We start from the raw sequence: 12,587 nt of genomic DNA, 5'->3' as shown, positions 1-12,587 counted from the left end.
TGTGTGTGTGTGTGTGTAGGTGCGCAACATCAGCTCGCGCATGGCGTGCCTGCTGCGCGCTGAGGGTGTGTGTGTGTGTGTGTAGGTGCGCAACATCAGCTCGCGCATGGCGTGCCTGCTGCGCGCTGAGGGTGTGTGTGTGTGTGTGTAGGTGCGCAACATCAGCTCGCGCATGGCGTGCCTGCTGCGCGCTGAGGGTGTGTGTGTGTGTGTGTAGGTGCGCAACATCAGCTCGCGCATGGCGTGCCTGCTGCGCGCTGAGGGTGTGTGTGTGTGTGTGTAGGTGCGCAACATCAGCTCGCGCATGGCGTGCCTGCTGCGCGCTGAGGGTGTGTGTGTGTGTGTGTAGGTGCGCAACATCAGCTCGCGCATGGCGTGCCTGCTGCGCGCTGAGGGTGTGTGTGTGTGTGTGTAGGTGCGCAACATCAGCTCGCGCATGGCGTGCCTGCTGCCGCGCGCGGCGTCGCTGGGCGCGCTGTCGGACAAGCAGCGCAAGCTGGCGGCGCAGGCGCAGGGCGACGACCGGCCGCGCGGGTTCGCCGAGGTGTTCGTGCCCGAGCTGTGCGTGCAGTACGACTACCCCGGCCACCTGTGGTACAAGGCCGTGCTACTGCCCAGCCTCGTGCACAGGTACGGGTTGACGCGGACTTCGTAACGAAAATGTTTTGTAGATTTGTGTTTTAAAATGTAAAAATTATATTAAATGTTCGTGATATACATTTGTATGACGAGGCTGGCTTCCGAATTGCACTAGTGTTAGGTATGCCCTAATTTATAAATATTGACACACTAAAATTTTGACAGTTTTTTAAAACTTGTACTTGCAAATGCCACGTGGCATTATTTTCCAAGTTGATATTGAAAACTTTAGGATATCGATAGTATCGGTAGCTTTCTGCAAGCGATACTATCGATGGTTTCAATAGCCTACCATGAGCATTTGAAAACAGCGATAGTATCGATAATTTTTAACTAACGATAACCACAGAGTTTATGATAATATTTCTTTTTTAAATCAGAAAAAAAGAAAACGGAAATAATGTTATTGTTTCACTGTACTCGTAACAGATTGTAACTTCGTTTGCACAGAATTTTTAATTCTTGTAATCTTTAGGGCCTATTATATTTAAATACAGTGACTACTACTACTACATTTTTTTTCAGGGTGACCATGCTCTTGACCGCTGATGAACTTCGGACTGAAATCGCTACCTACATGAAGATTGGACAGAAAACTTTACTGAAAGGTGAGTTAATTTTATTTATTAAGTGTATTATTAGCAGTGTGGGTAGGGGCCCCTACAAGGTGAACCGACGACATGGTGAAAGTCTCGGGAAGCCACTGGTTGCGAGCCCGCGAGCGTGCAGCCGCACAAGACCGGTCGTTGTGGCGATCTCTGGGGGAGGCCTATGTCATATTTGACGACCTCCGTGGTCGAGTGGTGTGTACACCGGTTCTCATGGGTACGCCACTCTGAGGTCCCGGGTTCGATTCCCGGCCGAGTCGATGTAGATTACCAAAAGTTTTCTATGTTGTCGTGCGTCTGGGTGTTTGTGCTACCGTCGTTACTTCTGATTTCCATAACACAAGTGCTTCAGCTACTTACATTGGGATCAGAGTAATGTATGTGATGTTGTCTTATATTTATATTTATTGTAATCTATGGAACACTCCACATACAGTAGGCAAACGAGGGTAACGAGCAAGTGACGTCATCACAAACCCGACCAATCGGGCGTTTTGTGTCACGAGATAAACGTTTAAAAAAATGATTTTTTATTGATGGATTTTTGAATAGATTAATTATTATTATCACCTTTCGTTAATAAATAACCATTATTAAACTCATAATATATAATGTTTACAATAATTGACACTTTATTTTTCGTATTGTCAAATAGCCTATTACGAGAGATGTTCCACTTAGGGGGTCGGGGCCTTATCGACAGGATGTCACATTTTAAAAATTTTGGAACTTGTTAGTCGATTGAAGTAATCGATTTTGTTTAAAACAAAAATAAACACCATTTCAAGAAGTTGTATTTAAAAATAATGGATTATAAGTAGTATTTTCTTAAACAGAACGATGTATGTATTTATAATAGTGATTGTCTATTGACAGGGGAAGAATGGCTGCCGATACAAGTGGATCTCCCAATCGCTATAAAGTCGTTACTGTCGAATATAGACGAGCCCGCAGCTATACCCAGTATTGACAGGTTTGTATCATATTCATCCCCCTGCCCTTATCCCAATTTTATTTGGTGTCAGCGCAGCGTGTCTTCTCCTTCCATACTTCTCTGTCAGACGTCATCTCACAAGTAACATTCTTTCTAGCCATATCGTCTTTCACACAATCCATCCATCGTTTCCTTGATCGTCCTCTACTTATATATCCATCTACATCCATGCTCAAGGCCTTCCTCCCAATATGTTCCTCCGGCGGGCAAAGACTAGTAGTCGTATGTTTTAATTATAATAATATATAGGTCGCAAATGGGTCATTTGATGGTATCATAAATAATAGCGCTGTAAGGAATATCATCAATTACTTATATTGCCAATGCGCCACCAATCTTGATGACTAAGATGTTATGTCCTGTGTGTTTTTGGTTATACTGGCTCACTTACCCTTCAAATCAGAACACAACGATACCGTGCCGTATATGCACATATATAGGTATTAAAGTAAACGGTCAGTAAAGTTACATATTCTATGACTAAAATATTTCACATCTGTGTATCTCATATTCTTTGGCATATATCGTGTATAAAAGTCGAAGCATTGCATATGTAAAACAGAGTGTCTATCAAGTGCGTCACAGTCCGTATAATTGTACCGTCTCGTTAATAAATCGTGAACCATTTAGCGACCTTCATTATCCTCAACATCATCCCAGCAACAATACTAACGTGGTATCTACCCGAACTTGTACTAAGTATTCCCACTGACTACCACCTCTCTTGTAAAGGAAAATTTCATCTACCCGTGACCACGAACGCTGTAAAGTGCTAAACGTCGGGATGTTCGTTTAGTTTATTTCAATGTGTAATCGCGAAAATTTAAGACAACATTATGAAAATTTCATAATTACAGTGATATATAATAAATTTTGTTCTTTTAACAGAATTAATAATCCAATCGATGAAACTGTCCAGAAGCCGGTCAATATAATGTCCGTAAAGGAAAGCGTCTACCAGCTTCAAAAGAAGAAGATCAGTAAAGAGTATCCATGGGATGTAAGTTGTGCCTGATATTTTTTCCAAATTTTTGTCTTAATGTTTTGAGTCAAACAAGCTAGACCGACCTTTGAGTCGAGATGGCCCAGTGGTTAGAACGCGTGCATCTTAACCGATGGTTGCGGGTTCAAACCCAGGCAAGCACCTCTGCTTCATGTGCTTAATTTGTTTTTATAATTCATCTCGTGCTCAGCGGTGAAGGAAAACATCGTGAGGAAACCTGCATGTGATAAATTTCATAGAAATTCTGCCACATGTGTATTTCACCAACCCGCATTGGAACAGCGTGGTGGAAAATGTTCCAAACCTTCTCCTCAAAGGGAGAGGAGGCCTTTAGCCCAGCAGTGGGAATTTACAGGCTGTTGTTGTTGTTGTTTTTTAAGCTAGACCGGTTGGCTTTTATTTGTTTTTAATAGTATAAATCGGTTCGAAATTCTAAGCGTCGTTTGTTAGAAGCTAGTGAACAAACCGACATAACATAGAAAACGAATGTGAAAGAAAGATAGAATCTTGTGCCCAAGCACATAAATGGGGATCAGGGAATATTGAATGTTTATTTTATTCCAGGAAAGCAAGGAGCCGATCGACATTGACCGCAATCTGTCCACGGTCACGGTCATGGACGTCGAATGCTACGACACGTTCGTCACGGCGCCGCTGTTCACGGTGGGCGCGGCCGATCCGGCACCGGCTCCGGCACCGGCCCGGCCGCTACCGGCCGCCGCCATCTTGCCGCCGCCTCACAAGTACGTCGCCTAAGTACCACGAAGATCTAGGAGTTAGATTCAAGGTCCGACCCGCGCTCCCGGTTCGGTCAATCATCGGGTTTGACATAATCCAGAACCTAGAAGTAGTGCCTTGGCATGAGTAGTGTCGTATGAGTAGTCTCTTGGTGGTAGGGCTTTGTGCAAGTCCGTCTGGGTAGGTACCACCCACTCATCAGTTATTCTACCGCCAAATAACAGTACTCAGTACTAACTACAGGCACAAGGGACATAACATCTTAGTTCCCAAGGTTGGTGGCGCATTGACGATGTAAGGAATGGTTAATATTTCTTACATCGTCATTGTCTTTGGGTTATGGTGACCACTTACCATCACGTGGCCCATATGCTCGTCTGCCAACCTATACCATAAAATAAAAAAAAAAAAAATAAAAAAAAATAGTGTGTGTGTGTGTGTGCAGGTTCGAGGAGCGACTAAGGCTTTTGCGCGGGGGGGCGGGGGGCCCGCAGCTGCGCAGCGTGCTGGGCGCTCTGACCACAATCGGCTCGCACGACAGCTTCAACCTGGAGCGAGCCGAGACGCTGGGCGACTCGTTCCTCAAGTTCGGCGCCACGCTCTACCTCTTCCACAAGTTCCCCGCGCTGGACGAGGGGCAGCTCACCAACATCAAGGGCCGCCTCATCGGGAACAGGTACCGCCGTGGCGCTCCATATGTTTGCATACACGACGACCTCCGTGGTCGAGTGGTGTGTACACCGGTTTTCAAGGGTACGCCATTCCGAGGTCCCGGGTTCGATTCCCGGCCGAGTCGATATAGATTATCATTAGTTTTCTATGTTGTCTTGGGTCTGGGTGTTTGTGGTACCTTCGTTACTTTTGATTTTCCATAACACAAGTGCTTTAGCTACTTACATTGGGATCAGAGTAATGTATGTGATGTTGTCTCAAATTTATTTATATTTATTTATTTTAAAAAAATACACTACAGACCCCGACGAGTGACCCGTCGTGAGTGGCTGAATAGGTTTATAGATAGTTATTCTCAAAGAAGACAAAAGTCGCTTACATGAGAATAGACATAAAGAGTAAAGTAAAATTGTGCTCGTCCTAAAATAACCCATTCAACGCATTGGTTTGTTATTGTTTTAATAATCATTTGAAATAACAATAATAATACAATATCAAATTATACTATTATTATTTTTTTTAAATGATTGTGCTTTAATGTAATTAGCCAGTTTGGTCTTTAATGCGTTGAATGATTTTACCTTTTTTTATGTGAGCAGGAATTTTATTATAAAGTTGTGCTCCTTCATATGTAACGGTTTTTTTACTGCGTGCTGTTCTAGTTTTTGGTAATACAAGAAAGCTAGCTCGTCGGGTGCTACGTTTAATATGTTCCTTTACTTTGGTAAATTTTATGTTATAATTTTTTTTATGTGATTGTTGGAAAACGAGTAGAAGGCTCACCTGATGGAAAGTGACTACCACCGCCCATGGACATCCGCAGCACTAGGGGGCTTGCAGGTGCGTTGCCGGCCTTTGAGGAAGGAGTACACTCTTTTCTTGAAGGTTCCCATGTCGTATCCGTTCGGAAAAACCGCCGGCGAAATCTGGCTCCACAAAATGGTTGTTCGAGGAAGAAAATGTCTAAGAAATCGCGCTGTTGTGGATTTTCGGACATCTAGGTGGTGCGGGTGAAACTTACGAGATGTCCGAAGGTGAAATTCAGCAGCTGGGATTAATTCCGACAATTCTTCGGAACATTCCCCGTGAAAAATTCGGTAAAAGATGCAGAGTGATCCAACATCTCTACGCAAAGCCAAAGGATCAAGGAGATCGGAAAGGGCTTAATTGGACGTTGGATGCGGTCAAATGGAAGGAGTTGGTACTGGGGAGCATCTGCCCAGAGGTGAAAGCAGTACTCCATGTGAGGCCGAATTTGCGCCTTGTAAAGTTTTAGTCGATGGGTCGACGTGAAATATTGTCTGACCTTGCTGAGCACAAGGAGCTTTTTTGAAGCCAATTTGACTTTGCCTTCCAATTGACCGCGGAACTGAACCTGTAGTGGCTATCGGAATGTTCTCAAATCGTGGAGATACGACAAATGGTGTTTTTTTAGCGGTTAACGCGCAAACTTGCGTCTTTTTGGGGTTGAAATGGACTAGAATTAGCCGGCCGCAATTCGAGACTTCGTTTAACGAAGACTCAATTTCAGTCATAAGTATGTTCCGGTTTTCTTCGACATTTTCCCGATAAATATTAGCGCGGCCGGTGTATAAGGTGTCAACGGTACTGTCGTCTGCATAGCAGTAAATGTTCCTGTTTTGCAACAAATCATTGATATGCAGAAGAAATAGAGTGGATGATGGAACGTCCACAACGACCTTGATGCTCCGCTCTGCTAAAAAGCTGGTAATCCAATTGCATAATTTCCCGGGAAGCCCATAGGAAGGAAGCTTCGAAAGAAGCGCTTTGTGCCATACGCGATTGAATTCCTTCGGTGTGTCCAAGTTGGCTGCTAATGCCTTACCCTTGCTCTCAACTGCTTTCGCCCATCTATGAGTAAGGTAAACTAGAAGATCACCGGCCGACCGACCCCGACGGAAACCGTACTGGCGGTCGCTAATCAGCTGGTTCTCCTCTAGATATGGCAGGAGCCTGCAGTACATAATGGACTCCATTATCTTGGAGAACAAGTAGATGATGTGATAGGTCTATAATTGGACGGGTCTGAGCGGTTGCCTTTTTTAGGGATCGGATGCACTAAAGCAGTTTTCCAGGAGTTCGGGACGACGTCTAATGCGTAGGATTCAAATTAAATCAAAATAAACTTTAATCAAGTAGGCTTTTACAAGCACCTTCGAATCGTCATTTTACAACCAAGTGAAGCTACCACCGGTTCGGAAAGTAGATTCTACCGAGAAGAACCGGGCAAGAAACTCAGCAGTTACTCTTTTTTAACATTTAAAAAACACAAAGTCATGTTAGTTAAATACAATTATTTAAATGAATATATCCGACGAACCCCTCTGGGCTCGTCGGAATCTCATAGCCATCCGGTGTATGATCCTCCACGTCCGGTATTCGCGTTGGCGAGAATTGATCTATCCGCATGATCAGTGCTGTGTGATCCAAGCCACTCTATGTATGATGGGCATTTAAATCGCCCAGAATAATTATCCCTGTGGATGGAGTCTATGCTATAGTATGGAATCTGTAGCCATTTGGACGTGCTCAACCATTCGGTCGGTTTCGTCATTACCGCTATGGGACCTATAAAGGCACGCATAGATTCACGGATGGTCGTCGCAGTCTACGCGCAGCCAGATAATTGATAGGTCCTGCCCTTCAAGGTTGCCGAGGCGTCGAGAGCAGATATCATCTGTGACGTAAACGCACACCCCAGCTCGTGGTACAAAAGTTTGGTCCAATTTGTTCTCGGGGAAAGAAAGTAAAGACGTATCGGCAGGAGAAGATATCTGAGTCTCGGTAATAAAGAGAAGGGCCGGCTTCGCCGGCATTCAAGTTGGAGTTGAGTCCCCTTATGTGGCAGAAGTCAAAGCCTACCACACTCACTGTGAGTGTGGTAGGGTTTGCCTTATGATGCCTGCTCCGCTTGCCCCGAACAGTGGCGAGCGCAAAATTGCATGACCGACGAGCAAGAACACGGAGGGCAGCCTGGGCATCCCAGCTCGGTTGGTGTACGTCCTGAGCATGGATGCCCAGACAGGGATTCCCCACCGCAGTCGCTGGTGGTACCCTCCTCGTGTAATGTCACCAAATTCTTTACAACCATGTTTTGGGGGGGGGGAGAGGAATCGGGTCTAGGGAACTCTCACTTACCGGACGAAACACGGTAGCATAGCTACCACTTTACGCCGATTTTAAGTGAGATAGTGCCGGCCCATTCGACTGCAACTGAGAGGTATGCAGTGTGGCACTACCACTATAAAACAACTGTTCAACTGTGGCCGGCCTTAGGATGTAAGATGTTACGTTCCTTGAACGTGCTACTGGTTTGACTGCCTTTCCCTTCCAACCAGAACACAATACTCACCCCGGTTAGCCAAAATGAAGTCGTGTGATAAGGCCATAGACACAACCTATAAGGCTATCAGTGATACATTTATACATGTACAATGATGTGATGGGCAGGAACCTGTATTACGCGGGCGAGCGTGTGGGGCTGGCGGGCCGCATGAAAGTGGAGCAACTGAGTCCTCGCAGCGACTTCGTTGTGCCCGGCTTTTCCGCGCCGCAGGAAGTCGCGGACTTCATTGAGGAACACCAAGTGAGTTAAATTCTTTCATTCTTTATATTGCATATTACCTCGCGTTATATAACTTTCCAGGGATTTTAAAATTGTGCCGTCAGTCCTCAATGAAGTAAGGAAAATAACAACAAAAACAATTTTCTTTTATGTTTATTATAATGATTGACTTGTTTAGTTAAGGCCGCTAAATCTATTAAAATTGCGTGCAGTCCGTAACCATGTTATAACGGCTTTTATGCGCGATTAATGTTATTTCAAATAAAATGTCAGTAAGGTAAAATATGTTTGGACCTTAAGTGTGACAAGAAAGTTAGTCCAGTGTTTAATCGTTTTTAAAAGAAAAAAATAGATTTTAATTAAAACATTTTAAGTAAATAAATTTTTAAGTTGCATTTTTGACAAATTTTGAAAAAAACTAAAAAACGTAATAACTAAAAAATGGTTCTTTTTTTGATTATGCATATGGGGGTTAAAATTATTGCATTACATTATTATATTAAATAGTCACCTCCTAACGGATATACGTCGAGTTACCTATAACCCTGTATATATATATTGTTGTATCCTTTCTTCAAGAAGTCTTTTACAAGCACTTTCGAATCGTCATGTAACAACTATATTAAGTGAAGCTACTGTAAAAATGCTGTCAATGTAAATATTAATGTAAGATATAATGACGTTGTGAGTTAGACTCTATTCGTGTTCACTTAAATAGTGTAGAGATATTGACATTAAATAATTTAAGACAGTATCACTTAGTTGCGAATGATTAATTTTTAAAATGGGTTCTAAATACGCTGTAATGAAATAGCTTCCAATTTTATGAAGAGATAATTAAAACTCAATTCCTCTTCCAATTTCAAACCAACCAAAGATTTTATTTACAACTAGCTATACCCGCCCGCTGCGCTGGGCATTAGTCGTAGAAAAATATTTTTTTAAATTTTAATTTTGTAATTAATTACTGATAGAATGTACAAATAATCAAGAAACATGCGAGCTCTAATCAAATACTTAAAAATTATTTCATTTAATATTCGTCAATGATGTTCTCGATAGGCTGCAGATTGGTCATAACACCCATAAACTTATTTATCAAGATCATATCTTCTTTTTTTGAATCCGGAAACAGATATGATTTATGAGAATGTTTTTGTTGGTGTAATCTCGATGTAAAGTTGGTACGATGAAAATTTTAATTAAATTTCTATAGTCTAGAAAAGTTTGTATCACACAAAAACGTCCTCTATTATCCGATTCTATCAAATATCGATGTTTTTACATTTACAACCTTGTCATCTGTATGTATCACGTAAATATATGTACCCTTTGGCTTGAAGTTTTGATTGGTTGCATCAAATGTAATTTAATCGTTCGTTCTCGACCAAAGCGTACATGTCAACAATGAATTGTTAAAACAGTTGACAATACTTCAGAATATGGTTAGATTAATTATCTCTAATAATACGATACGCATAAAAATCAATCTCTTCGATGTCATAGAGCCAGTCGTGAGATTATTTTGATACAGTCCGAGATGATATCCATCTTCTGCTCGCATTATCATAATTGGACAATCGTAATAATTGTCATACGATTGATATTTTTCAGCGACACCTTGATTGTTTTTGTGTCGCTTAGTGATAACAATACGTCGTTATATAATTTCTGTACCGACAATTACAGCTGTGACTTCAGGAGCTTTAATACGCCTTTTATGCTCTGCGTTCTATCTGCATTAATAATTACTTTGAATCATTTGTTTTTTCACTTTCTAGAGCAGTTTTAGGCATAATCCTAAATTTAGCGATTATTTCTCGATTAGTTGTGGTACTGTACATGCATCGAAGACCAATTTTTTTCTACGTTGTCCGTGAAATAAATGTCCAGAGATTGGGGATTTTATTTAGATACTGGAAGAAGTGAACCAATCATATGATACACTTTAAGCGTAGACGCGAAATTATTGAATTGTACAATATTTGTTGCTCCAAAAGATGTCATTTAAAAGCATGCATTGTAATTTCTAATATACCGAAGGGAATATTTAGACTCCTTAATAGTTCCCGTCACGTAGGTAAGAAGAGGTTCTGGTGATTCAACCAGTTTTGGTAAATACATTTTACCAGTGGAGTAGCATATACCATCAGTTTATTTAGCGTGACAATATGGGCATACTATATTCATTGAACCAATGATCACATCGGGATTCATCTTGTTATCATAACCTATATAGTAATTGAAGGCTGATTTATTGATCTGGAACTTGATCATTTCGTTGACTACTGACTGTTTTGGCAGCTCTTAAAGTAGAAATTCGGATTCTATTTGTTTCTAAACGTATTTCTCGTTGGTGTGTTGTTTCCGTAGCTCTTTTGGATGACGCTACGCATATATTGTTGATATTACGATCTTCTATTTCTTCAATGGCATGGTGGTTTCAATTTATATAAATAAGTTGTTTTTTTTTGGTTATGTGTCTTACGTTTACATTTTATACTAAAGATTCATTGTTATTGGAGTTATGAGTATACTTACCAATAACGATTATTGTTTACTTTCTTATAATCAGAACAGCTAATCACTTCTTCCCATATATGTAATTTATAAAAATGATCTCATTTTAAAATGACAATTATTATTGTTGTGATTATTTTATGTTTATTGGCATATGACGGAAATTAAGTTAGTTGTTACGCTTTTTGAATAGATTTTCATTTTTTATTTCATATTTTATAATTATCGGTTGATCGGAATATAAGTGCATCGTGATGACACGTAAGGGCCATCTGTTGGTTATTTTTAATGATACGGATGAAATAATTACTTTCTCCATAACACAATAGATAAACATACCAATTTTCGTAATGATCGATCAAATAGTTTCTGAGTTTATCGAGGACACACATACAAAAACATCCTTTTATCTATCTATATATACTTTTGTATGTATAGATCGCCTATGATTTGCGCAAGTACGTGTTTTTCCTGTATGCCAATTTTTATAAAGATACAGACACACAAAAATTTCAAAAATGGTAAAAATTAAGTCAGTCAAAGAACACAGTTATGACGAATTACGACAAAATAAGTGTACAGACAGACTCTAGAGATTTATATAATAGTATAGATTTAGTACTGACGTGCGATAGCTTTATTATTAGCGTATTTTATGTATAACTTTGGTGTTTCTATACCGATTTCTATGATTTTTTTTTATGAAATAGTTAATACTGTTAACTTTTGTAATTTGGGATGATTGAGAGTGTTATAATCGTAGGAATAGACAAATATAATCAGAAAGCTTCGAACTACTGCGCTATTGGGAGTGACACGTGTTATTGTGAGTCAACCATAAAAGATAGACATAGGCTGTCATGGGATATTTTTTGTATAATTTTAAGGAGAACATTTTCGTAGTACATGATTTCTGTGTAGCTTTAACCATTAAGGCTAAACACGCGACGGAAGCTCAAAATATGGGGTAACTTCTCCCATTTTTCAGACTTTTCCCTTCACTGCTCTGCTCCTATGGACTTTAACGTGATGAAAAGTATACTATAACCAGCTCAGGAGTATGAAAAATAATTGCACCAAGTTTCGTTAAAATCCGTCAAGTAGTTTTTGTTTCTATAACGGTTATATGGACAGACAGACAGACAGACAAAAATTTTACTGATTGCATTTTTGCCATCAGTATCGATCCCTGATCACCCCCTGATAGTTATTTTGTAAAAATATTTCATGTACAGAATTGACATCTCTACAGATTTATTATAAGTATAGATATTTCTCGTTCTTGATAAATCCATTTATAGACTATCTATATAAGTTGCAAAATAATACTTAGTGCTTTGCTATGATATCTTATTTACTTTTCTTTCAAGACATCGACTTATAAGAACACAGTGAAATTTATAAAACTAACAATCTTTTTTTTCATTTTAAGAAAAAAATTATAAATTAGCCTTCGTTTGCCCTGTTTGTCTGTATTTACATCGGATCATTTTAAATTGGGCAACACCAATGTTTTTATATTTAGCGGAGAAATAACTATTGGGTTGAAGTTTTAAACATCTTGGTGTCCTGGGTTCACTTCGAATCGGGTCTAATAAATATTTGTTTTTATTGTTAAGATATTTTCCGTCACCAATATATTCCGTTTGGTTGTCAACACTGACGATGTTAACACGTAATTTGCCCCTCTTTTGAATCCTCTCCTGCCGTCAGATATAGTCAGTGATAGACTAGAAAGTTCACACTCAAATATAATAAAAATAATATATCTTCATAGTTGGTAACTCTCCGTTAAAAATGTCCGCTATGACATAACTGGAATAAGGC

General features: G+C 40.3%; 1 protein-coding gene across 1 annotated transcript in view; it reads left to right on the top strand.

Moving 5' to 3' along the window:
• LOC124543659 (endoribonuclease Dicer) overlaps window positions 1-12,587 on the top strand; it is a 66,783-nt gene that overhangs the window by 34,428 nt on the left and 19,768 nt on the right. The window contains exons 20-26 of the mRNA XM_047121918.1: window positions 416-630; window positions 1,165-1,247; window positions 2,124-2,220; window positions 3,130-3,241; window positions 3,809-3,987; window positions 4,428-4,658; window positions 8,126-8,261. Of these exons, the coding sequence (XP_046977874.1) occupies window positions 416-630; window positions 1,165-1,247; window positions 2,124-2,220; window positions 3,130-3,241; window positions 3,809-3,987; window positions 4,428-4,658; window positions 8,126-8,261 (1,053 nt within the window). The remainder of the gene's footprint in view (window positions 1-415; window positions 631-1,164; window positions 1,248-2,123; window positions 2,221-3,129; window positions 3,242-3,808; window positions 3,988-4,427; window positions 4,659-8,125; window positions 8,262-12,587) is intronic.

Source organism: Vanessa cardui, chromosome 3 (genome assembly GCF_905220365.1).
Source record: "Vanessa cardui chromosome 3, ilVanCard2.1, whole genome shotgun sequence".
Classification (NCBI taxonomy): Eukaryota; Metazoa; Arthropoda; class Insecta; order Lepidoptera; family Nymphalidae; genus Vanessa; species Vanessa cardui.
The sequence above is the reverse complement of the archived record's forward strand: the minus strand, read 5'-3'. Positions and strand labels throughout refer to the sequence as shown.